The 24,657-nt window shown below is 47.5% G+C and overlaps 3 protein-coding genes and 1 non-coding gene across 5 annotated transcripts; 3 read left to right on the forward strand and 1 right to left on the reverse strand.

Moving 5' to 3' along the window:
- The first annotated feature begins 394 nt into the window (after window positions 1–394).
- On the forward strand, window positions 395–13,007 carry LOC131702073 (mRNA (2'-O-methyladenosine-N(6)-)-methyltransferase-like). Its single transcript, XM_059003749.1, has 16 exons — window positions 395–498; window positions 2,873–3,014; window positions 3,458–3,582; window positions 4,270–4,389; window positions 4,504–4,667; window positions 4,938–5,092; window positions 5,315–5,462; window positions 5,546–5,629; window positions 5,818–5,917; window positions 6,344–6,506; window positions 7,483–7,655; window positions 7,853–7,939; window positions 8,309–8,493; window positions 8,616–8,709; window positions 8,817–8,992; window positions 9,350–13,007. Exons 2-16 carry the CDS (start codon window positions 2,888–2,890, stop codon window positions 9,636–9,638), a joined length of 2,190 nt encoding a protein of 729 aa, XP_058859732.1. The 5' UTR covers window positions 395–498; window positions 2,873–2,887; the 3' UTR covers window positions 9,639–13,007.
- Window positions 13,008–14,014: 1,007 nt separating this feature from the next.
- Window positions 14,015–14,087, reverse strand: trnat-ugu (transfer RNA threonine (anticodon UGU)). The gene has a single exon. It is a non-coding gene; the product is annotated as a tRNA-Thr (tRNA).
- Window positions 14,088–14,466: 379 nt separating this feature from the next.
- On the forward strand, window positions 14,467–20,115 carry LOC117427665 (deoxynucleotidyltransferase terminal-interacting protein 1-like). Its single transcript, XM_034045853.3, has 13 exons — window positions 14,467–14,837; window positions 15,454–15,524; window positions 16,087–16,183; window positions 16,448–16,546; window positions 16,716–16,784; window positions 17,055–17,111; window positions 17,240–17,301; window positions 17,583–17,628; window positions 17,948–18,006; window positions 18,099–18,159; window positions 18,571–18,642; window positions 18,725–18,780; window positions 19,011–20,115. Exons 1-13 carry the CDS (start codon window positions 14,766–14,768, stop codon window positions 19,117–19,119), a joined length of 930 nt encoding a protein of 309 aa, XP_033901744.3. The 5' UTR covers window positions 14,467–14,765; the 3' UTR covers window positions 19,120–20,115.
- A 298-nt stretch (window positions 20,116–20,413) lies between these two features.
- Window positions 20,414–24,095, forward strand: LOC117426756 (ubiquitin-conjugating enzyme E2 C-like). 2 transcript variants are annotated; one of them, XM_059003757.1, is made up of 7 exons: window positions 20,414–20,613; window positions 21,326–21,432; window positions 21,945–21,972; window positions 22,075–22,161; window positions 22,908–23,112; window positions 23,455–23,514; window positions 23,851–24,095. In XM_059003757.1, the coding sequence occupies exons 2-7, from the start codon at window positions 21,332–21,334 to the stop codon at window positions 23,901–23,903; spliced, it is 534 nt and encodes a 177-aa protein (XP_058859740.1). In that variant the 5' UTR covers window positions 20,414–20,613; window positions 21,326–21,331; the 3' UTR covers window positions 23,904–24,095. The 2 variants fall into 2 exon arrangements, with proteins under 2 accessions (XP_058859740.1, XP_033900594.1); XM_034044703.3 differs by having other exon boundaries at window positions 20,416–20,613; window positions 21,259–21,432.
- The last annotated feature ends 562 nt before the right edge of the window (window positions 24,096–24,657 follow it).

Raw genomic sequence — 24,657 nt, forward strand, 5'->3', positions numbered from 1 at the left:
GGACCGGAGGGTCGTGGGTTCAATCCCAGGTGGGGACACTGCTGCTGTACCCTTGAGCAAGGTACTTTACCTAGATAGCTCCAGTAAAAACCCAACTGTATAAATGGAGAATTGTATGTAAAAATAATGTGATATTTTGTAACAATTGTAAGTCGCCCTGGATAAGGGCGTCTGCTAAGAAATAAATAATAATAACCTAGCGCTGATCCAAGTTCTACCGCTTTCTGTTACGGGTTAAAGTCCACAGTTACGTCCTTGTTACTGTAACATACTGTCTTTACTCAGCGCCGACTTTACCTACAAACATTTGCCACACTAAAGATGGCGGACTCGTATGCCCAATTACCCGCCGGCGCGCCGAACACGCTGGCGCATGCGCAGTGCCCAGGGCCGGGTTCCCAATACAAGATGGCGGGGACGGTGGGGAGGAAGAGGCGGAGGCGGATTCGGATCGAGCTGAGCGAAGCCTTTATCGGGTTCCCAGCAATCCTCTCAAAGGTAAGGGATTTACCGCGCCGGTGGGGTAACGAGTGCAGGGACCGGCGCAGGAATGCACCGGGAACCCGAATATCCAGCGCAGCCGTGCGCGTATCGGCTCGCTGCGTTATAAAAGCGGGGTGACCGCAGCGCAGAGAGCCGCGGCTCCTGGTCGGTCGGGCACGCCATCTTGTTTACTACTTCAACCCCCCCCCCCTCCCCTGAGCAGAGTGCGCGCCTAAAACCCAGTTTCGGAAAAGGAGTCAGTCCGCGGAAATGTCGGTCTGCTTGTCGTTTAAACAGCGCGGCGGAGTGCTTCTGTCGCTTGTCCTCCGCGCCGCTTGTCCTGGCCTCGGGTTCGAGTCCGTTTTCTCCTCGTATTTCCCTCCTGTTCCGCGGCTCCCCCGTCTCAGCCGCCGCTCGGCTCGGCTCTTTTGTCGCGCACCCTGTTGTTTGTTTTCTGGCGGGCGGCGCGTCAGGCGCATGCGTACCAGCTGAGGCCAGCTTTGCTTTACTGCTGGTATTTCTATTCTGTACGAAACAGAACAAGCGATTGCAATCGTACGTGAAATCTTAGATAGATGCATCTTTTTTAATTGCAATAAATAACATCCATTAATTCGGCAGTGCCGCAATATATACAGACCCGGATGCGGCTGTTTGCACTGTAGTAGCGTTTTCACGCATGAATACTAATAAATATATACGTTTTGTGTTTCGCAGTGTTTGTTACGCACAGTCCCAGCCCCCGAATCTTGTCATTTACTTAAATACGTATTGAAGTCCCCGATCCCCTGATTGCTGTACACGGAACTGTGTGTGTTATATGTTGATGTGTACACACGCCTGACAGGCGACAGAGCTCCCGGTCATGACACAAACTCGTTTTCCAGGTTCGCGTATGCATTTCTCCCGCTCGCCCAGCATATCGTAGTCTTTGTGCTCCCAGCCTGCTTCAGTATGTTCTGTGTTTTCATTCTCGGTTGCTGCTATACTGCTGTCTTGCTATTTAGCATTCAGCACACAGCTGAATGATGACTCACAGCTGAGTTAACCCCAGCGCTACTGCCATACACAGAATACTGCGCATTCAACTGCATTAACACACATTGCATAGTATTAACAAGATAGATACATATACACAGTGTCTATCTATCTATCTATCTATCTATCTAATCTCTATCTCAAAGAGTTAAACTGCATCTACCAGAGATTTATTTTTGTTCATTCCGTCCCTGTAATGTTTTTAATGATGCTGTCTTGAAAGGCGTGGTGTCCATGTTGTTACAGGTGGTGGTAAATAAGAAAGTGGGTGAACTCCTGTGTTTGGTGCAGTTGAACAGATAGATTGAACAGGTGTGTTGTTATTGGGACCCCCGTGCAGTTCTTTCCCCTCTCAGGTGCTGTTCGTGTGAAGTGTCACGGACCCCACAGTGCGCTTCACTGTACAGTTCTGTCAGTGTCCTTTCACGGGCTAGGGTGAAGGCTTCTAGCACCGCCCTGCAGGTCCAGTGCGCCGAACAGAACATTAACAACCAATCACAGAACACGCAGTCCAGTGGCCACGCCCCCCTGCTCGTGCTGCAGTTTTGACTGAGAGCTGTCAGTCTCACGTGCGCAGCAACACAACACAGACGCTCACTGATAAAATATCTTGGCTTTTACCCAGGATTTGCATATCACAGGAGAGTAGAAGTGAGTAAACTCTGTGTCCCTTATATGAGAAGTGGGTAAACACCACTGCGTATTCCCTCGACTACACCAGCGGTTACAGGGATACAGAATAATACGATTCCTGTCTAAAAGCAGGTTGAACCACAGCAGGTTTTATTAGGGGCTTCATTAGTCACGCCATGGAGATGAGAAGGGCACACGTGCCTAATTCAGCTTACTGTAAAACCTGGACTAACCTTCTCTTCTATGCAACAGGAGTCCCATTCGATCTGTATATACCACAGACTTTGCTCAGACTTGCAGACTTGTGTATTTGTAAATGTGTTTTTCCAAGACGCTGAAACTATTCAGGATTGGCAAGAAGACTCCCATTACATAGGAGTCTGATCCATTCCTGGTTTTACTAGGAGTTTAATATTAGACACACCTGAACTTGTTACCTATGAACAGGGGTTAATCAAGCTGGTAGTAAAACCTGGAATGGGTGAAACTGCTATGCAATGGGAGTGTTGCTTCCATCCCTGATATTTAATTAGTATCTCTTTACAGCTCTGAAAGAGTTCACAGTAATAGCACGAATGGCTCACACTGCTATGCAATGGGAGTCTCAGTGTATAGACCCTTGATAGCTGTTGGTAATTTCCCAGGGACTGGGATCAGTTCTGTGCAGTACATTGAAGGCTTGTGTTGACCTGAGCTGTGCTCTTCTGCTTTGCTGCAGGCCAGATGAAGAGAGATGTCGAGTGAAAACCACAATACGGCCGGGGGCGACCACCCTGCACTGGTGATGTCCCCCACAAGCTCCTCCAACCAGGGTCAGCCCCTGTCGCCCAGCGCGGCCAAACCCATCCTTGAGCTGCCAGGTAGGTGCTCGAGCCAGCCCAGTGGGAGTGGGAGTGGGAGTGGGCTGCCCAGTTCCATAGACCTACAGCTGGGGAGGAGACGGAATTAGCAAGTAGAAACTTTGAACTATGTTTGCTGCTGCCTGTAGATGACAGTTCTAACAAGTGATGTCTGCAATTGTCTGTAAAAACGTTTTTTGGATAGAATGATTTTTGGGAGGGAAGCTGATTTTCCAGCTTTCATTTGGTATTTTTGTTCGTTCTTGTATTCTAATATAATGTGATGTTATTTCTTGGCAATGTGACACGGCAGATACAGATTATACATGTACGAATTGCCGCTCTTCTCAGCCCAGCGCTTAACTGTGATGCATGGTTGTGATTGGTTGTGTTTTGCATATCCCCCCCCCCCCCCCCCCCCCTCTAAATTGAAGTGGTGTTGTCTGATCTTTCTGTCTTTTCAGATGACATGATCCAGGCGGGCTGGTCCAAGTGCTGGAGCAAAAGGGAAAACCGGCCCTACTACTTCAACCGCTTCACAAACCAGTCTCTCTGGGAGATGCCAGTACTGGGGCAGCATGATGTCATTGTGAGTTCTGCTCCCTCCTCGCCTCTGTGTACGACAGCCCCTGTGTTCCTGTGTGCTGCTGCGATCACTTTCCTGGGGCAGTGGGATTCTTGTTTCCACCCTTGTGTTAGTAAAAGCCAGCGTGACTCGAGGTGCTTTGCATTAGCAGCTGTAACTCTACCCCAGTCCTCTAGCTCACCAGATGGATAATAAACAGCCAGTAGACCTGTAAGGCTTTTCAAATCTACTGCCTAACATAGCCCAGACCTGTGAAACCTTCCAGCTCTGCACGTAGACATGCCACACCTACACTGGTTCAGCCAGACCAGGGTGACCTGGTGTCAGCAGCTGTTTCCTCATTTCTACTGTAAAACTGCAAACCAGAAATGTACCTTTTCACTTCTGCTTAAATGACGCAAAAGAATCGTAGAACTCCATCTCCTGTTGGGCAGCTCTGCTATTGGGTAGAATTACTAGGTTACACCTGTGTGATGTAACCTGCCCAGTATATTAGTGTCTGTACCTGAAGAAGACTGACTGATTGATTATTTTAAAGAAGAAATCGAACCTGCTGGGTTCAGGTACCTGCTGGGTTCAGGTCTCACTGTCCAGTGCAGTTGTGTTTTCCTCTCCAGTCGGACCCCCTGGGTTCAGGTATCTGCTGGGTTCAGGTCTCACTGTCCTGTGCTGTTGTGTTTTCCTCTCCAGTCGGACCCCCTGGGTTTGAACGCGGCCCCGGTGGACCCCGGCCTGGACAACGGGCAGCGCAAGAGACGCCTCTCTGAGGAGACGGCGGTGGGAGGAGCCAACAGCTTCAAGAGACCCAAGGTGAGTCCCTGCCACCCCGGGCGCTTTCTCTTGCATTTCCTCTGGTCTTCAAGATGTGTTTTTATAGGTGAGCTTTTCCTGCGATGACATCGTGTCTCTTCTGTCCTGCGACAGGTGGAGATCATGCCAGTGACCCCGACGACCCCGACGGTGCCCATCTCCCCCAGCACCCCAGGCCCCCCCGGCACCCCCCTCTCTAAGATATGGGGGTCCCCGACGGACGAGAAGCAGCAGCCCCCCTCTGCCGCGCCCACGCCTGCCCCCTACAGACCGACCGCGTGAGTGCTCTTCTGTGTACCAGTGGAGGTGTTGGCTGGTTCCACTTTATTGCTTAAACCTGAGGATCGCTAATACCAGGTCTGGGTTGCAGACCCATTCCTGGGTAGAATTACTAAACACAGTCTGAGATCTAATATGTGTGTCATGCATGGTGTCTCTGCGCGGCATGTCGCATTGCAGCACGGGTCATGTGGTTGCTGTGATGTGTTTGCTCAGCAGGGGGCTTGTTGTCTGTTCTGTTAGTGAAGCTCCTGCCTGCCCTGTTTCAGGGTGTACTGGGACCTGGACATCCCGACCAACGCGGTGATCAAGGAGCGCCCCCCCTCGGACGCACTGCCCCCACACCCCGACGTGGAGCTGCAGCGAGCCCAGCTCACACTGAAGCTGCGCAAGCACTACCTGGAGCTGTGCCAGCAGAGAGAAGGTAGAGGCTGCCTGCCACCGGCACTCACACGAGCAGGGTCCATTCCAGTTCCGATTCTTAGCACTGTCCGCTCAATGCTAGCATGATGGGTGGGGTTATTCAGACTTCATCACTGCACAGTGGAAGAGCATGTGTCTCTTAGGCTGGTACTCCTGCACTGTTTCTATGAGCTGTGCGTGTGCGTGCGTGTCGTGCTGTCTGACCCTCCTCTAACCTCTCCAGGGATCGAACCCCCGCGGGACTCGTTTAACCGCTGGCTGCTGGAGCGCAAGGTGCTGGACAAGGGGAAGGACCCCTTCCTGCCCAGCGAGTGTGAGCCGGTCATCTCTCCGGCCATGTTCCGGGAGGTCATGAACGACATCCCTATCAGGTCAGCAGGCCAGCAGCACAACTGGATCTTTTATATTCCAAAAAATCTCAAAATATTAACTCTATGCCCAACTTTCCCTCCAGATTGTCACGTATTAAATACAGAGAAGAGGCCCGCAAGCTTCTCTTCAAATACGCGGAGTCTGCGAAAAGAATGATCGAGTCCAGGTACGGGTTTCATTTACAGCATGGACAGCGTTTCCTGTCCCGCCTCCTCGTTCGTTCATGTCGGTGTTCAGTGTGGGAGAGCTGCTGCTTGTGGGTTATCTGAGTGGTTACCAGCATTTCCAGCATGCTCAAGTTTCACGTTTTCTAAGGAAGTGAAACGCTCTCTAAGCCCTATTGTGTCCCTGCAGGAACGCGACCCCTGACAGCAGGAAGGTAGTGAAGTGGAACGTGGAGGACACCATTAGCTGGCTGAGGAAAGACCACTCCGCCTCCAAGGAGGATTACATGGTAAGAGGGAGACACAGACTGGCAGGCGAGGCGTTCAGCACCACAGTAAACACAGTGCACGCTCCTCCCTTGGTTCTCGCTAGTCCTGTGACATTAGCAATGTGTTGTTCCTGTTGGAAAAGAAGGTGCAAATTCCTGTACAACGTTCCCTCACTGTTTCACCCTGATTTTAGTTTCTTCTTGCCTAGTCTGGTAGTCTGTATGCAAATGCAACAAGGATTCCTGGCTTCTCCTTCTATACCTCTTAACATTAGCCAAGTGTAGAACATTCCTCTGCAGTCATTTATAAGATGATGGATGGCTTCTTCTGATTGGTTAAAAACATCCCCAATGTTACAGTTTTTAATTCTACATTTTAATCGTTTAAGAAATTAAACAGCAAAGAGATTCTAAACTGGCTCTCTCCCTGCCCTCTCGTGGCTGCAGGACCGTCTGGAGCACTTGCGGAAGCAGTGTGGCCCCCACGTGGCAGCCGTGGCCAAGGACTCCGTGGAGGGGATCTGCAGTAAGATCTACCACATCTCCTGTGACTACGCACGACGCATCCGGGACTGCCACAGCGCGCTGCTCAAGGAGTGCAACATCTCGGGTGAGCAGGACTGACCTGAGCACTGCGCTGCACTGCACCACTGAACACCCTGACCCTGAACCCACACTGTCCAGCACAGCAAGGACTGACCTGAGCACTGCACTGCACCACTAAAAACCCTGACCCTGAACCCACACTGTGCAGCACAGCAAGGACTGACCTGAGCACTGCACTGCACTGCACCACTGAACACCCTGACCCTGAACCCACACTGTCCAGCACAGCAAGGACTGACCTGAGCACTGCACTGCACCACTGAAAACCCTGACCCTGAACCCACACTGTCCAGCACAGCAAGGACTGACCTGAGCACTGCACTGCACTGCACCACTGAACACCCTGACCCTGAACCCACACTGTCCAGCACAGCAAGGACTGACCTGAGCACTGCGCAGCACTGCACTGCACTGCACCACTGAACACCCTGACCCTGAACCCACACCGTCCAGCACAGCAAGGACTGACCTGAGCACTGCAACACTGAACACCCTGACCCTGAACCCACACTGTCCAGCACAGCAAGGACTGACCTGAGCACTGCGCTGCACCGCACCACTGAACACCCTGACCCTGAACCCACACTGTCCAGCGCAGCAAAGACAACGGGCACGGCTGGGAGGGTTAAATTAAACACATTGCAGGGGTCAGAAATGCTTATATAAAGAGAGAGTAATAGAGATATAAATCAACACAGAGAGAAAAGTATTTATATCGATACAAAATAAAAAATGCTACGTGTGTTTCCACAAGGATCGAAGTGAGACTCCGATTGCACAGCAGTTTCACCCATTCCAGGTTTTACTACAGTTTTGATTAGCCACAGTGTGTCTAGATGTGTCTTAACTCCCAGTAAAACCAGGAATGCAGTGGGGTCTTATTTCCAGCCCTGTTCCAGGTGTTAAAGGTAATCTTTCTGTACAGGCTGTTTGAGATGATATCAGTGTGTTAAGCCGGCATGTGGGTTCCCCTTCTACAGAGACAGTGGAGGCCCCCGAAATCCAGGACAGGCTGGTGTACTGCTACCCCCTGCGCCTCGCCATCCCCTCGCCGCCCCAGCCCCGCGTGGACCTGCACTTCGAGAACGACGTGGCCTGCGTGCGCTTCAAGGGGGAGATGGTGAAGATCAACCGCAACTACTTCAGCAAGCTGGTGAGCGTCTTCTCATGCACGGTTCATCTCCTGCAGCGCAGAACACCTGTCTGTAAGATGGCTGCGTTGGCACCTGTGTAGCGGGTTAGGGGTTGGAGAGCAGTGTGAATGGGTTAACAGCTCAATGCATGCAGGATGGCATGCCTGTGTGTTGTGTTGCCGGCACCCTTCTCACCCCCACTGTCTGTCTGTTTCAGGAGCTGCTGTACCGGTACAGCTGCATCGATGACCCACGGTTCGAGAAATTCCTCTCCAGGGTCTGGTGCCTGATCAAGAGATACCAGGTAATTGTTTGCTGACAGTATGTGCGATCCTTGTTCACCAACGCCTAATACCCAGGGAAGAATTTCAGACTCCCATGCGTAGCACTGTGAGCCCATTCCAGATTTTAGTGCAGACTCACCTGAGCTGAATTCTTTTGACACACTGTAGTCACTTGGTATCATCTCAGCCCACTGAATTGAATGGGAAGGCAAGGGCTGGAAGAACATCTTACCATTCAGCTGAAGGGCAAGCCCTCCAGTGGAGCGGTACTGTTTATACGGGTCTCATCAGCCGCTAGGAGGAGATCCATTACCTTTTTTTTATAAAAATAACTTAGGATGAAGGCTCACAGTAAAACCTGCTACAAAATGTACTCCTCTCACGTGCAGGCGATGTTTGGCGCAGGGGTGCATGAAGGCACTGGCCTGCAGGGGGCGCTGCCGGTGCCCGTGTTCGAGGCTCTGCACAAGCAGTTTGGAGTGAGCTTCGAGTGCTTCGCCTCCCCCCTCAACAGCTACTTCAAACAGTTCTGCTCTGCCTTCCCAGACTGTGACGGATTCTTCGGGTCCCGAGGGTGAGCCGTTGTGTTTTGTCTTGCTTTCCTTCCACCCTGCATGAAGCACTGAGTGGATGTGAGGAGGGCAGTCCGGGTAAGCCTGTGCTGTGCACTGACAGTGCTGTGCTGTTGTGTTCCAGCCCCTTCCTGAGCTTCTCTCCAGTCAGCGGCTCCTTCGAGGCAAACCCCCCGTTCTGTGAAGAGCTGATGGACGCCATGGTGTCTCACTTTGAGGTGAGAGGAGGTTCTCAGTTTGGACGCGAGAGTGTTCTGAAGTCTGGCATGGTTTTTTTTTTTTTTTTTTTTTGGGGGGTTGTCTAATTTTCTGAATTTTCTAACAGGACCTGCTGGAGCGCTCGAGCGAGCCGCTGTCCTTCATCGTGTTCGTCCCGGAGTGGCGCGACCCCCCCACGCCCGCGCTCACCCGCATGGAGTCCAGCCGCTTCAAGAGGCACCAGCTCACCGTGCCGGCCTTCGAGCACGAGTACCGGAGCGGCTCCCAGCACACGTGCAAGAGGTGAGGCTCAGCGAGGCTCGGGAGAACCCTTTCTAAACGGAAAACAAGACAAACTGCACTGTAGGAAAAGAGTTTGATCATCCCGACTGGCACTGATCTTGGACTACTTAATGATCACTTAAGGAAAGGTAGTCCATCATTAGAGCTAAGCAGGGTCTGTGTATCCAGCCCTTAATGCACGTGGTTTCCATCCAGTAACGTGCTTCTGACCCTGAAGCTACTGGAATGGACATTTTGAAAATAAGGCAAGCAAACTGAGAAGTTTTTGTAAGCGGTGTTCTGTGTAAACTGTATCCTGGGTCTTGCCGTCTGTACTGCAGTGACTGACCCCCCCTCATGTCTGTCTGTGTGTCTCAGGGAGGAGATGTACTACAAGGCGGTCCACGGCACTGCCGTCCTCTTCCTCCAGAACTCTGCTGGCTTCGCCAAGTGGGAGCCGACAGCCGAGCGGGTCCAGGAGCTGCAGGGAGCGTACCGCGTCTCCGGCCGGACCCTGACCTCCCCGGGCCCCCTGCCCGCCACCGGCACCGGGGACAAAGAGCTCGAAACGGAGCGCGAGCAGGGCACCAGCCAGGAGACCCCGTCCACCGGGGACACCACACCCCCCTCCGGGGTCACGCCAGCCCCCGACCCAGCCAGCATCTGAAAGAGGGAAACCAGCCCGGTCAGGCAGGCCCTGTGGGGTTCAGTAGGGACCCTGTCCCTGCTCATCTGTGCTTGTTTTTATTTCACTGAACTGGCGGTTTGTTCTGGCATTGATAACACAGCGTGATTATCTGACAGCGCCCCCCTTCATTTGAAATGCTCTGAAATAAGACTTTTAACTGTGCCTGGCTTATCCGTTTTCACTGATAAAACCAGCTGGGCAACTTTTTACTGCTCTGTTTGGGTCAGACTCTGTCCCGTCCCGTTATATCCCCTCTGTACCCCGACATATAAAGTAATTGAGGTTGTGAGTGTTCGGGCAGCTATGTATGTGAACTGACATTCTCCCGGCCCCTGTCAAGGACTGGTGTGTACAGGGAGTTGAAATTACTACAGAAACCCTTTTCCCTTTTTTCTCTTCTGATGAGCCGGGAGATCAGAAGGATCTTGAACCTCCACAGCAGACCCGGGAGGAGACCCTGGGAAAGGCAGTCACATGACCATGTTGGGGCAGGGTTTTTCTTTTAGTCACTTTACTTTAGAAACTGCTGCAACAAAACGAGGCGCCTTCCAGCAATGATTGCTCTTTGCAGGTCCTGACTGAGAGCAGATAGCAAGCAGGCTCCCATTGCAGTGCAGTTCGACTGAGTCGAGTTCTTGCAGGTCCTGACTGAGAGCAGATAGCAAGCAGGCTCCCATTGCAGGGCAGTTCGACTGAGTCGAGGTCTTGCAGGTCCTGACTGAGAGCAGATAGCAAGCAGGCTCCCATTGCAGTGCAGTTCGACTGAGTCGAGGTCTTGCAGGTCCTGACTGAGAGCAGATAGCAAGCAGGCTCCCATTGCAGGGCAGTTCGACTGAGTCGAGGTCTTGCAGGTCCTGACTGAGAGCAGATAGCAAGCAGGCTCCCATTGCAGGGCAGTTCGACTGAGTCGAGGTCTTGCAGGTCCTGACTGAGAGCAGATAGCTCTCGGGTGTAATTATATATAATCTGTCTATCGGAGTCTCTTCATCAGCTGAGACAAAGGGGCAGTCTCTTAGTTGGGGTAGTTTCCAAACGTTAAATGTTTTCTGAAGCCTTTTACCCTAAGGGGTAGAGTTTGGTCAGTTAAGCTAAGGGAGCACGAAGCCACTTTGTGTCTTGGAACTTGATTTCAGGAGACCACGTTTCAGGCCCCTGCATGGCACACTTGGGGTTTGATAGAGCGGAGCTGCCTCTAACTAGGTCTCCCTTCATAAAGTGTGTTTGTGTTCCCTCAGCTCTAGACGAGGTCTCCCCCTCTGTACTGGCTTTGTGACTGTGTGAATGAGGAGAGATTTCTGAGCCGTGGTCCTGTGAACACGGTCTCCGTCAGTATTTAACAGCGTGTGAGCCGAGCGGTGACAACCCCAGGGAGACTCAGTCCGGGGTTCCAGAGGTCGAACACAACGCAGCTCTGCAGACAACTGGAGGCACATAAACGCTTTCCCCTAAGATGCGAAGATCAGATCCTCTGCAAACGTAGCAGGGGCCGTTCCAGTCGTTTAAAATGTCACCTGCTCGGGCTGCTGCGGGTTTCACCCGTAATGATAGACGCAGGTTAGGAGAGACGGAGAGACAGACAGACAGACAGACAGACAGTCTGCTGGAACAGGCAGGAGAGTTCTGAGCTCCAGCGAGTTACTGTCACCAGCAAACACGTGTATATAATGATAGGGAGTGTAATCAGCGTTTCCGTTCCGTTTCCACTTTCACAGCCTGTCTCGTTTAGTATATGGATGTCTAATGTAGTCCATGAAGGCATTTTCATAGAGGTGCTTTTAGCTTGTGTTGTGGATGTGTAGGTGATTTTTGTGATATTTTGTTTTGTCTTTTCATTTAATTTAATTTAACATGACTTTTATTACTAAAAAAAAAAAAAAAAAGAACCATTTATTTTTTATTTTTTTAATGAAATCTTGAATTTGTGAAACATTTCTTGTTTTAAAATAAACCAAAGTGTGATTAAAAATGCTCTGTGTAAAAAAAAAAAAAAAATAATAATAATAATAATAATAAAAACGAATGCGATCCATTCGATCTGGTATTTAACAGACGTTACTCTGAATACACCGGTGAAAACCAGCAGATTCCCCTTCCGTTTATTTTTATAATGTAGATTTGTTTTGTAATGAATGTAGCCGTCCTTCCTGTCCTGAGATATAAGTGGTTTCATTGGAGATTTCTTTCTCACAAACAGAATAAAAAGCTAGTTGTGTTCCTCGAGGTGAGCTTGCTTCAGTGGCTTTTTGTGCGTCAGCAGCGATTTCTTTTTTTTCCAGCTAGTTGTCTTGATTTCCTGCGTGAGAGAGTTGAAATGCAGACGTTAAGCACGGCGTAGCGGATTGGAGTGTCTGCTGCATCAGCTTTGCAGTTACCCAGGCTATGTGAGCTCACCCCTGGTCTAGCTGACACTGCCTCGAGGAACACTGGCTTGCAGCTCACCAGCAGTTGCCACTTCATTTAAAAACGTGTCATTTCGACGGAGGGTCGCTTTGCAATGGGACGTTAGCCCTGCTGTATTAAAGAGCCCTCCCTCCTAGGTGATGCACTGCGGCTGGATATCTGTGTGTGCTGTAAATAGTCTGTGAACGTGTGTATCTGAAAAGCAAGCGGACATGTGACAAGAGAAGCCCGGTGATTGAGGCGTGTTCCAGTGTTTTCTCAAAGGGAAGGGTTGCACTGGTCTTGCTGTCTGCCTCTGCCTTTGTGTGTAGATATTATCTGACACGGGGTCCAAGCTTTGGGTAAAGGTTCTAGAATTCAAGGATGTGATGTAATGGAATGCAGAGTAAGATCCTTTAGAAAAGATTGGAACACCTTTATTACCTTGTGGGAGTCCATGTCTGTGTTGTGCTAATATACAGTATAAATATATATATATATATACAAATATATATAGTTTCTTGTGCATGCGTGCCAACTGAACAGCTGTGCATGTGAGACCTGGGGATCTTTCTCTTCACTCCTCCTTTTGTTTTAAATTATAATGCTTCGTTACTTCATTGCTGGTGCAGAGTTCTTAGAATTGTTTTTATGACAGTCACGTTCATTATGTATAAACTTCATTATGTTTTTAAACTACAATGCAGTTGGTTCAAGCCTTTCTTGGACTTTTTTAAATTTCTGTTAACATTTTCAACAGCATGTGTTAGATTAGCTTTCTGTTGTATGAGGTGTACGTTCTTTGTACTAAAAACAAAAGCTTGATCTCTGACTACAGTTCATATGATGTGGTTTCAAATTGTTTTCTGTGTGTGTGTGTGTTCGTTTTTGTTTTTTGTAAACTTTTATTACAGTGTATTCACAGTGGAAAATGTTGCAGATTAAAAAAAAGGGTTCTAAAGAGTTAAACTGGAAAAGCTTGCTGTGTTGTTTTTAATGTGTGGGTCACATCATCTGCAGATAATGTATGCTAATGTTCCTCAGGAACACACTGTACACATGTGACTGGCCTCTGATGATGCGCATCACACACCAGCAAGCACTGGACTGCAGGCTTCGTTCTGCACTGGCTGCTCCCCTCGCAGTTCTGCTGGGAGGGGGTTCTGCACTGGCTGCTTCCCTCGCAGTTCTGCTGGGAAGGGGTTCTGCACTGGCTGCTTCCCTCGCAGTTCTGCTGGGAGGGGGTTCTGCACCGGCTGCTCCCCTCGCAGTTCTGATTATCTTACAAACCTGAATTGAATCCCAATGAATGGACATTTTAACAAGACGTGCATGTAGATCACGCCACAGGAGAAAACGGGCTTGAGAATCACCTGGCCAGGACCACAGCAAGAGCCATACAAGTCAATTCACACCCTCCTCACTACTTCCCCACGAACACAAATCTCTAAATAAACACTGAAAAACAGTACGTGTGCATATACACTATATAAGTGAAAGCAGACGGTATAATCTACACTCCATTTTTTGCAGCTGTCCCAATATATTGGTAATCCGTTTGAATCCTCGGTTTGATATCAATTCAATAGTACCCATGTTCTACTGATAGGGGGAGGTGACGTGTAATGTAGCAACACTGCTTTCTTAAAATAAATAAATAAATAAATAAAATCATTTGCACAAAAACGTCAGGTGCTATTCCATTATACAAAAAATAAGTCTTCTCTACTCGTCTTTCAGACGCCAGAGGGAGGCACCGTGCTGCAGAGTCACAGCCGCTGAGAATCTGGATCGAGGTACTGAAAAGGAATGGGCTGTATGATTTCAAGCAGCCATCGCATGTTCGCAATATAAATGAATCGTCTGTCACACAATACAGATAACGACATTAATAAAGCACGTGTAAAAAAAAAAAAAAAAAGAAGTATGAGTTAGAAAACATTAAGATTTGTTTTATAAAGGAAAAAACATTTGCAAGGCCCCAGCGAGATTTGAACTCGCGACCCCTGGTTTACAAGACCAGTGCTCTAACCCCTGAGCTATGGAGCCGCAGCTGGTAAACGTGCGGTAGTACAGAAATGAGACATTGTTTGCATGAACAAAAATGATGTATGTGCAACGACAGAGCCTACACGGGGTTTAAAATGTACCACCATTTTTAAAAAAATACATATATCAATTTTTGTTGTCACTAATATAATACACAAACTAAACTAATTATTGGGAGCGCCTTATGTTTTTGTTGAAATATAACTATGACCGATTTTTTTTCGGCACTACGGGCTGTTTTCATGTTGGTGTTGGTCGGGTGCACAAAACTAGTATTTTTTCACCCTCTTCTCCCGTTTATTTAGTACAAAGTTACTTAATAAAAGGGCACGAACGTCATCGTGCGTAGCGTCACGGGGCGGGCGGATGGTGTAGAACTCCAGGAAGCGGTAGATTGCGTTGGAGAGAAGGCTTCCTGTTTTGTGCTGTGAGACAAACAGGCAGACACATATCACAGTATCCCTAGTAAATTAGGGGAAAGTAATATATCTATATATAAGGTACCTCATTACATCTGGGGAAGTAAAATAACAAAAACAAAGCTCTATTATATTTTCCGGTTTTTAAATAAATAGCTGCACATTTTCGCTATTTTTTTTGTTCAGTATTCGTCGATTGAAAATAATAATAATACAAAGAAAGTTGGTAAGAAATTAATTTGCACTTGAGGCATTGATAATGGGGGCTCACAGAAACGAAGGGCGAAGAGACTGGCTCCAGGACGATGCTGTTGAACAGCAGGTGACCGTGGTAAGTGATTGAGAACAACAAAGTCTTTTTAAAACACCTTCACTTGGGCGGTATGAACACAGCCAGGGATCTGTCCAGGGGTATGTCACGATTATAACGATAACTTCAGTGCAGTGTGGAACTTCACATTCTGTTCGTGTGTGTTCCTCTTTAAAAAAAAGAAAAATACGTGTGCAGCGAGTATATTACAGTATTATTAATAATAATTATGCAGTTAGTGGTGTGATTTTCCCAGGACCTTTTGGAAATTAGATGTACCTGTAAATATGAATTGCTTTGATCAACAGCTGTGCATATAGTTCAGGGACAAAAGTGTATAATTAAAAGCGAGCGTTTTTAAATGTCACTACACGTAATGTGAGCGGTTAAATAAAAGTTAACGATGGGTGTGAAACGGGAGAGTTTTGCAATAATATTTACTTGGGTGTTGGTGTTGAAACCCTGAAACAAAAAGAGGGTTTGCCATTAAAACTGTCTTATTGGGACCCACGTGAGTTAACGCTGCTGTTGTGGCGGAGGCTGACACACACACTGAAGCAGGATCTGTCCTGGTTGTGTGTCTGAAAGCGATCGCCTCGTATGCTTCTTACTGCACAGCGGTCTTTTTCCATTCCAGAACCCGTGGAATATCATGATCAAACACAGGCAGGTTCACCGCAGGGGTCGACGCTCACAAATGACTGTCAGGTAAACACTCCAACTATGTATATATATATATAATGTGTATTTATTACCCATCAGACTGAAGAGGTCATTTACTTTCCCAGTTATGCTTTAGGTGTGTTTACTCATGCACAAATAATGCTTGAAGTTTAAATTTCACTTAAATCCAGCGGCCGAATTCAAAATGATCTCACCCTGCATCACTACTCAGCACAGCAGTTAGCAGCCTTGCTCTGCTTCCTGTCTTCATTTGCAGCTTTTGCTACACCGACACCTTGCTTGCAGCTCCTTATGACGCACTCTCTGGCTTTCTGTTCTACGGAGACACTGCTTTGCAAATGTCGACCCGAGCGATTAAATGCAAGGTGGTTGAAAACGTACTTGTGGAAACTGGCTTTGTGAGGGTGAGGTGCTGTGCGATGCCTTTCAGGATTGCGCCCTGTCCTGTCGGTGAGATGAAATGAGGTTAAAATGCTCTAACACCACGAATGCAGGCGAGCCTGGCTCTCTTGCATTGCGGTTAAGCCGTTCGCATGATTCAGTCATGTATCAGAGCCAGGCTTGACCATGCTGCTGCTGTTCCCAGTTTTACAGACCCCGTGATCTCCATGGACTTACTGCGAGCGGTCCTGCAGCCCAGCATTAACGAGGACATCCGAGCGGTCTTCAACAAGTACATGAAGGTGAGTGCCCAGTTCACCAGCTCAGCCGCTCTGCTCAGTCACTGAGAAGCAGCAGGTGGCTGTGTGCTTTAATACAGCTGCTGCTTCTTCTCCGCTAGTGGATTCTAGTAGCTTGGTGGTGTTGGGCAGCTCAGGGGAGGAGGGCAGCAGATTATTGTATTTCTGTTGTTGCAGTGCAAGATCTCGCAGGGTTATAAGGCTCTGTTAGGGGAGGTCAGGAGCAGTGTCTACCCTGCTGGTAACCCTCTTCTTCCCCTGTCCCAGTTCTTCCAGAAGGCAGCGTGCAACGTGAAGGAGAACGTAGGGGACGAGGTGCAGCCCGAGCAGTTGATACGGGAGGCCTGTCAGAACTGTCTGGAGCAGGTGAGCATGGCCGGCTGTCACGTCAACACGCGTGTGTCAAAGAAGCGGTCTGAATTGCCTTCGACGTGGATCATGCAGAAACGTGTGTCGCCTTCAAAAAGAAAAACAGCTTGCTTCATGCAGCGCATCTCTCATTGTGTGTCACGCTTACTGTTTCTCACCACTGCAGGCCAAACTGCTGTTCACAGACGGGGAGAAGCCTGTGTCCAAGCCTGCTCTGGATCTCCCAGGGCCCAAGGTAAACCCTGCATGCAAAGAAACTTCTCAGCCTTGTAGTTGAATGCACAAGTGAATTTGAAGTGACAAGACATTGAAAAAGACACTTGGTTTAAGTGCTAAAGCACCACTGCGTGGAGTGCAGAGCGAGTCATGTCCCATGTGTTTTAGATTTGCTGCTGCAGTGCAATGCTCTGTTGGTTGGTGTGCTGAGCTGTATGCAGTTGGTTGATGATGAAATCACTGCAGTCCTGCAGCATGGCTGTCTGATTCTGTGCTTTCCTCTCCCCAGCGCGTCAGGCAGATGGAAGACGAGTCCAGTCAGAGAGCGAGCCCTGTTCCTAAAAAGGTAGTTCTAGGGAGTTCTCAATCGAGCTCAACTATCCTGAATCGGTTTTGAATGTAAAATCGGGGGGCAATGCTTTCCTCCAGTCATGATTGAATAGCTAGACTGACGTGGTGTTCCTGTTTCTATAGAGGAAAGGACGTCCTCCAGGACCGGTCATTCCCTACGATCGACCGGCTTCCACCGGCTCCATGTGAGTAAACCAGACACGAGAACTTCGGAGGTGCAAACCTACCTTCACTGCTTCTCTGCAGGCACTCTGTGAGACCAGCAATGTGTTTCAATGGATTGCTTCCTTGGGATGACCGACTACTCCATTGTGCTGCTGACAGCTGATGGGTGAAGCTGTAGGAGGCTGTTTGTTGAGAATGGCAGCCTGCTCTGATGAAGCTGTGCATGCTCATTTGTTTAGAGATGTTGTCCTACTGCATACGTGAAACTCGGTTCACTTCTGCATGCTGCTTTTATTTCCAGGTCGAAGGCCAAGGTGGCAGAGGTTATAAAGCGAGAAGGTCCAAAGGTATGGTCTCGCTGTGTGTCTGGCACGTGGGTGTAATAGTTTGTGATGTGCAAGGAATATCTCTGCAGACAGGTGGAGGAGTTCAGCTTGTATCTTTTCAGAAGGAGCTCCCCCAGGGTTGAAAAAACACGTTGGTCAGTAAAATCTGTTTTAATAATGATCTGAGCAGAAACAGCAAAGGAGATGTATACAGATCACACATAGCTACCTTAAACTGGTAAGAAAGTCATTAAGTAGATGGTATAATGAAGTAGCCCTTTTTAAAAAAAATTCAAAGGGTTTGAGCCAGTGTTTTCAGATTTCTCTGTTTTCTTTCCAGTGGGACCCGGCCAGGCTGAAAGAAAGCACCACCTTCGTACTGGGCTCTCGTGCAAACAAGTGAGTAAAGTGAGCGTGCGTGGTGTGTGGGGAGTGGCTGGCACCACCGCACCCGCCTCCCTCTCAGTCCCGTCTCTGTGTGTGTGTTGCAGGGCACTGGGAATGGGTGGCACGCGAGGCAGGATCTACATCAAGCACGCAGACCTCTTTAAGGTAAGCAGCCCGGCTGGGGTTACAGCTGTGATGAAACGTGGCATGAACAGCCCTTAGGATCCGAATCTGACCTCTGATTGTTTGGCTTAATGGGAGCTGTGCTACAGTTTACCTTCACTTGGCACTAATTTGATGAAACTTTGCATGGAAATGAGTTACAAGCGAGTTGTGTTCCATGTACTGGAAATACAGGACGTTGTGACTTTCTTCCTCATGCTACAGACTCCACACCTGATTGGCTGAGCTGTCGTAGGGTAGACAGCGTATTGGGAATCTCTTTTCCGATGCTGTTGAAACTGTGCAAGGGCATCTGTGAATGCAGGTTCCAGTTAGTTGTTTGGAGACACGGTGTGGCTTGTGTCCTTGCAGGAGATGTGCATTGTATGTTACTGACATGTCTTGTTCTTCCAGTATGCAGCAGATCCACAGGATAAGCACTGGTTAGCAGATAGACAGCACATGAGGGCCACTGGAGGGAAGATGGTGAGATCCTTGTTATTGTTGCTATACAAAGGGAAACAGGGAGTCTTGTTAGTTTTCCACTAAACCTTTTGTCTCGTTTCAGGCCTACCTCCTTATTGAAGAAGATGTCCAAGACTTGGCACAAAGTGAAGACTACAGGTGAAGGCAAAACGATCAATAAAACCCCTAAAATTACACCGAAAGAAACAAAAAAAAAAACAACAGGAATATTGTGAAACTAGCTGACCTGCAAAACCCCAAAACGCCATCAGTTTCTGTCTAATTTAAGCTGACCCTCCAATGTGGAATAATGTCTCGCACTGCTGTGCAGCGGGAGTCCCGTTGTCAGTGATGTCAATGCCGTTGTGTGTGTTTATCATTTTCAACAGGGACTGCCCGGATCTGAAGCTGGATGAGCTGAAGCCGTTTGCCGTCCCTATCTGGATGATTGAGAAGATGCAGAAGTCGATGGATGGGATGCGATCGGAGAGGGAATAGCTGGGGGTTCAGGGGGCTGTGTAGCTCATGCGTTCCTCTCAAGCCAGAGACGTTTGATAATAAAGCTACATCAACTGTCGTTCACCTTGAGTCTCACTTTATGTGTTAGCCAAGACCTTCATTACTGCAGAAAATAAATAAAAAATAATAATAAATTCAAGTAATTTCAGTCCAGGTGGGATAGGTAGGCAGCCTTGACTCTGCAGTCCATTCCATTGCAGGGCTTTGCTGTAGATCCTTCATTAGTTAATTGACCCTGCTAACGATGAGTTCAGTTTTTAAAGATCTGGTTTGAATGGACTGTGGGACAGTGCTCTTCTCATAGGGTACACAGGGCTGTGAAGACAGAGAGGACTGAGAAGCCCCCACAGAAAGAGAAGATAAAACAATGTTTACCCAGCCCAGACCCCCAGGGCTCCCCAGCTACACAGCTGGGATTCAAGAGCCAGGAGATTTCGATTCCCAGTCTGTTAGAACCACTGGGTCTATCCCCTGATGCGCTACGATTGCTCGGCTCGAGAGCGTAGATTAAACCTGCTGTGATGGAGAATTAAACAAAAACACAAGGTGCTACTGTACGTTTCCAAATGCACAGAGCAGTCATTTTGAATGAAAATGAACTGCAAACTATTGTGTTAATGAATGGAAAGGCTGGGGGGGTATTGCTTGCATTTTTTTTTCTTCTTTTTTTCAACTTGAAATAAAAGGCTTGGTGCGTTATATCATCAACAAACATTTTGCTGTTTTTTAAAAAAAAAAATGTTATCCAGTGTTTGGTCACAGCTGTCACTACGAATCAGTTGATGCTGTGAAGATCAGCCTGGCAACATACAGTTAGCAATGTGAAGAATATCGTTTGAAACTTTTCTTATAGCATTCTCCAGTCTTCGTTTTGTAAATGGTAATAGCTTTAAAATAAAAATAATTGAAAGTGTACTGAGTGAAAGCTGTACATACACTGTATTCGATAGTATTAAAGTTTATTGTGTACACGAAGGGGTTTGTGTGTGGTTTGTGCTTTATAAACTTGAGGGTTTAAATCCTTGTGTAACCACTGTCACTCACTCTTCAGAGTTTATCCAATAGGGATGAAGTAGAGAAACAAATTAAAATCTAAAGCAACCAATCAAATCAAAGTCTCGGTCAAAATGCATCGCCCTTGGAAACTGTTGCCAGGGCGCAGCTTGTTTTAAGGTTTTGTTTTTAAACAACGGGCTCCGATTGGATAGTTGGGGTCGTCGGACGGCTGTGATAGGCTGGATGTAACCGTATTTGAAAAAAATTCAAACATTGGGGCGGGATTGAAGATTGAAATCTCGTCCCGGAAACCCAGAAACTGAATACGAGAAATCACAAGAAGAGTGAGGTGGAGCGGTGTGCGTGCTGAAGAAATCTACTAAACACTCAAATAAAGAAATAAAGAAAGAAAAGTCTGGATTTCAATCGACGCAGGGGCTTCCGAGACACAAAGGGAGGACTCGAGAGAAAAACGAGGTCAGAGTTGTTTTAATTTATTCATCAAATTGGCATGGAAACTGTCAAATATTTTCGGAAGAACAAAGAATTGACCGCGACACACAATCGCATCGTAACTTTTTAATTACTGTGAAACGCATGTTTTATTTGTTAATTTACTTATACTGTACAGTGATATGTTTGGACACTATTTGTGCAGTTGTAATCCCAGTACAGCCATAGCTTTACTTAGTAACTTAGATTTCTTACAATAGAACAATATTAAAATTGGGTTTAACTTGTACAAATGTGTGGGGCTTTAAGTTTTAAAACCAGCAAACCGTTGTGTCCGTGGCGATTGCATGTTGTCTTGTGAAGCTGTATGTCATGTATGTAGCTGGCTATCATCAATTATATTCTGTTCGTTAAAGTTGATCGCTGGTCGAATTGCTCTGACTGAGAACAGAAACACTTTATACAAGCCAGTGTGACGTGTGTGTTTTTATAATTTGTTTATATAAAGCTTTCTGCTCTTGGATACAGCCTGGAATATAGATTTCTTTAATTGCACACGTAAGGATGTGTAGTTAACTTAATCGAGTTAAATAATCGAGTGCGGTTGGTTGTAATTGTGTATAGGGCCCTCAATATTGACGCGTCTTTGTTTCTCTCTCTCGTATTCAGACGCTGTTGATTGCTGGACGCGGTGTCACCTGGAAGATTTTTAGTTTTGTATTTTATTTTTTAAAAGGAGGTAATGGCTTCTCAGAACATGGACCCCGCTGCCAATTCATCCAACGCCGCCAGGAAAGGCACCGAGACCGGCAGCAGCGCGGCGAGAGGGTCGGTGACGAAACGGTAAGACTTGGCAGCGTGTGATCTGAAGTGGAGCTCGGAACCGGCTAGCGTTTTAAAATGCACTGTTAGATTAGCATTTACTTGTATTACAGATACCTCGACATCCACACCATTGCTCAACCTAGGAGATGTGTAACAATCATCGGGCCTAGCCCTGAAGTGCGTGCAAATCTGTGAGAGATAATGTTTAACCCATTAGTTGCTGTCTGGGGCAAAGGTTACCCTGCTTCCAGATGGACATTACGCAGTCTGACTCGCAACTTCCACAGGCGTGGCTGAAACCAGGTTATCTGATGTTTTTAAGTTGCACCCCATGTCTGATTAATGTCGATATGCCGTGACATGTTCTGTGGTGTCTCAGCAGCTGACAAAACAGGTTTATTTGTACTGCAGATGTCCTGTCTGTCATCAGACTTGAGACTTTTTAATTCAAATTGTTCCTGTGTTATTATTACTACTACAGGTTTATTAATATCCTCTGATGGGGTAAAAGCGTTTCTTTTATTTTTCAGGCTACAGCAAGAGCTGATGACTCTGATGGTAAGTTAGTCTTATTTTTGGTTTAATTTCTTTTATATATATATAATGTTTCCTGCCAGTCATCCCAAGCAAAGTTTAATTCGTTTGCCCCTTCCACGCTAGATGTCTGGAGACAAAGGGATCTCTGCTTTCCCAGAGTCGGACAACCTCTTCAAGTGGATTGGGACCATAGATGGAGCGAAAGAAACAGTGAGTCCTCCCAGTAAAACTGGGGTCCAGCCAATGAATATATTGGCTGTGGAGGGAGGGGGCTGCAGAAGCTTCTGTGCTATCTCAGACACTTCTGTGTTTTCAGTAAAGCATGTGTCACCATGTGGGGAGGACCACCTGCTTCAGACCAGCTGTCCAAACCTAACCTTGCTTTCAAACCTGCCGTGAAAAGGCTGCTTGTGGTAGACTGCATGCTTTTAGGGATGGAGGTCGGACAGCTGCAAGCAAACGTGCCTTCTCAAGACAGGCTAGATTAAGCAGGTGTGCAGACAGCAGCGCTACTTTCATAGACCATGTGCTTCAAAACGTACTGTGGCTCGTTGAAGGACAGCGGAGGGGTAAATAAACATGTCAAGCAGTGAATTAGTGTTCAGTGAAGTCAGAGCAGGTGTTTGTGTGTCTTCAAGGCTCCTCATGGGTTTGAAAAGACTACACCATAGGCCTTGGTAGAAGCAAGTACAGCTAAAATCCAGCTGAACTGGTGTTCTGTTGAAACACAACGCATGGTTCATGAGCGCAAACACACTGAAGCTGTGTCTGTGCTGTTCTGGTTAAACCTTGTGTCTCGGCGTTTCTTAGCTACGATTCTCAGTAAGCTGTGTAGTTTTATTAAACTTTTATGTTGTACTTTTTTAGTTTTTGTATGGCTTTGAATGAAAGGTTGGACTGTTCTGCTCCAGGGTGTTGAGTAAATAACTTTCTTTGAATTTCTCTTTTTCTTCCAGGTGTATGAAGGCCTGCGGTTCAAGCTCTCTCTGGAATTCCCCAGCGGCTACCCCTTCAACGCCCCCACAGTGAAGTTCATCACCCCCTGCTTTCACCCCAACGTGGACACGCAGGGCTTCATCTGCCTGGACATCCTGAAGGACAAGTGGTCCGCGCTGTACGATGTGCGCTCCATCCTGATGTCCATCCAGAGTCTCCTGGGAGGTGTGCATCTCTCAGCTGTCGCACACACACACACACACACTCCTGCTTGTGCAATTCTTACGGTCCATTAAGTAACTGAGCAGCTCAGTGGAAGATCCCACTCAATGGCGTGCTCAGTTCCGCTCCCCCTGAGCAGCTCGGAGCGCTGCACATTTCATCGGTGATCCGAGCGAGTGGAAATTCTCGCTCCGAGACGCTCGTTTTCTTAACGCACCCAGTGTACAAGTTTCTGTGTTCAAGCTTCTCCCAGCCAGTGTAATATAGTCTCCTATCCCCTACTGTACGTTTGGATAATATCAATGAATGCCTTGTTTAATCTGTTGCCTCCTTCTCTTTCTCCAGAACCCAATAACGAGAGTCCCTTGAATGCTAATGCTGCAGAGCTGTGGGCAGATCAAGAAGGTGGGTAGTCTGTTGGTTTTGTTCAGTCCACCATGTCTTGTGAGTTTTGACTTGTGCTCCTAAGGTTCTGCCACTGTGTGTGTGAATGATGGCTCTGCTATTGGTAGGCTCCCCTGGGAAAGGCAGTTTGTAGATTCACTTCTGTCAAATGATTTTTATTAACTGCTTTATGCTTTACTGTTATGCATGGTCTTGTAATTCACCACGTGAGCCACACTGATCCTGCTGTGTGAACCCGTGTCATTAGCTTGTCCTATTGATGCTTCCTGTCCTGATACAAGTCTTGTCTTTTGGGGAAAATGTTTCATTTTAAGATTTTTTTTTTCTCTCTTGCAGCCTACAAGACCCATTTGCATGAACTGTATGCTATTCAAGAAATGGAAAGGTGAAGCCATCCAGCCTGCTGTCCTTTCTGTCTGCCTCTCCAAGTCTTATTTACTGTCTCTCCTTCTCGTTCCTCTCTCTCCCATCTTCCACTCCAATTATGTAAATTCCCTACAATGTAAAATACCGTTTTTTTTTTTGTTTGTTTTTGTTTTTTTAGTTTTAAATGCCTTGTGAATAAAGATGTTTCCTGTAAAGTGTGTTGGACTCTGCTTTTTGTGTTGGTGTCAGTAATACATCTCATTGCAGGAGAAAGGGGAAGGGTGCTGAGTGATTTAAACCAGAACTCACCCATAAGAGATGGAGAGTCTCCTCCCCTATGGGCTGCTGTGTGTCTCAGCTTTGTTCTTTAATTAAACACACTTTCCATGACATTATTGTACTTGAATGTTTAGTGCTGTCATGCACATTTTTCTCCTCAAGGTGTCTGCTCTAATACTTGCTAGCGGGTAGTGAATACTTCAACCCTTCAGACTCAGTATGTCAAGGTTGTGTGAGTGAGGGAGATCACTGCCACACAGCTGAGCTTCGTGAGAGACAGGGACAGTGGGAGGACCCCCCGATTACCAGGCAGGTCCTGTTTGATTTCCTCACGCTAGCACTAAAACTACGCAGAAAAAATGTTTGCACAGTTGGGTGTAAACATTTTCATTGAAACTGAAAACGGCAGTGTATGAAAATAGACCTGTCCTGCTATCACCACTATCAAAGTAGGGAGAGAACCAATCCGTTTTGGATATCATTTTGTTAAACGAGGGA

This window comes from Acipenser ruthenus, chromosome 29, assembly GCF_902713425.1.
Source record: "Acipenser ruthenus chromosome 29, fAciRut3.2 maternal haplotype, whole genome shotgun sequence".
In the NCBI taxonomy this organism is placed as follows: domain Eukaryota; kingdom Metazoa; phylum Chordata; class Actinopteri; order Acipenseriformes; family Acipenseridae; genus Acipenser; species Acipenser ruthenus.

Bases quoted from the DNA above. Each gene is read 5' to 3' on its own strand.
- LOC131702073 (XM_059003749.1), top strand. From the start codon at position 2,888: ATGTCGAGTGAAAACCACAATACGGCCGGGGGCGACCACCCTGCACTG. The intron at 3,583-4,269 runs GTGAGTTCTGCT...TTTCCTCTCCAG, and splicing joins TGGGGCAGCATGATGTCATT to TCGGACCCCCTGGGTTTGAA. The intron at 4,668-4,937 runs GTGAGTGCTCTT...GCCCTGTTTCAG, and splicing joins GCCCCCTACAGACCGACCGC to GGTGTACTGGGACCTGGACA.
- LOC117427665 (XM_034045853.3), top strand. From the start codon at position 14,766: ATGGGGGCTCACAGAAACGAAGGGCGAAGAGACTGGCTCCAGGACGAT. The intron at 17,112-17,239 runs GTAGTTCTAGGG...CTGTTTCTATAG, and splicing joins CGAGCCCTGTTCCTAAAAAG to AGGAAAGGACGTCCTCCAGG. The intron at 18,007-18,098 runs GTGAGTAAAGTG...TGTGTGTTGCAG, and splicing joins CTGGGCTCTCGTGCAAACAA to GGCACTGGGAATGGGTGGCA.
- LOC117426756 (XM_059003757.1), top strand. From the start codon at position 21,332: ATGGCTTCTCAGAACATGGACCCCGCTGCCAATTCATCCAACGCCGCC. The intron at 21,973-22,074 runs GTAAGTTAGTCT...CTTCCACGCTAG, and splicing joins AAGAGCTGATGACTCTGATG to ATGTCTGGAGACAAAGGGAT. The intron at 22,162-22,907 runs GTGAGTCCTCCC...TTTTTCTTCCAG, and splicing joins TAGATGGAGCGAAAGAAACA to GTGTATGAAGGCCTGCGGTT.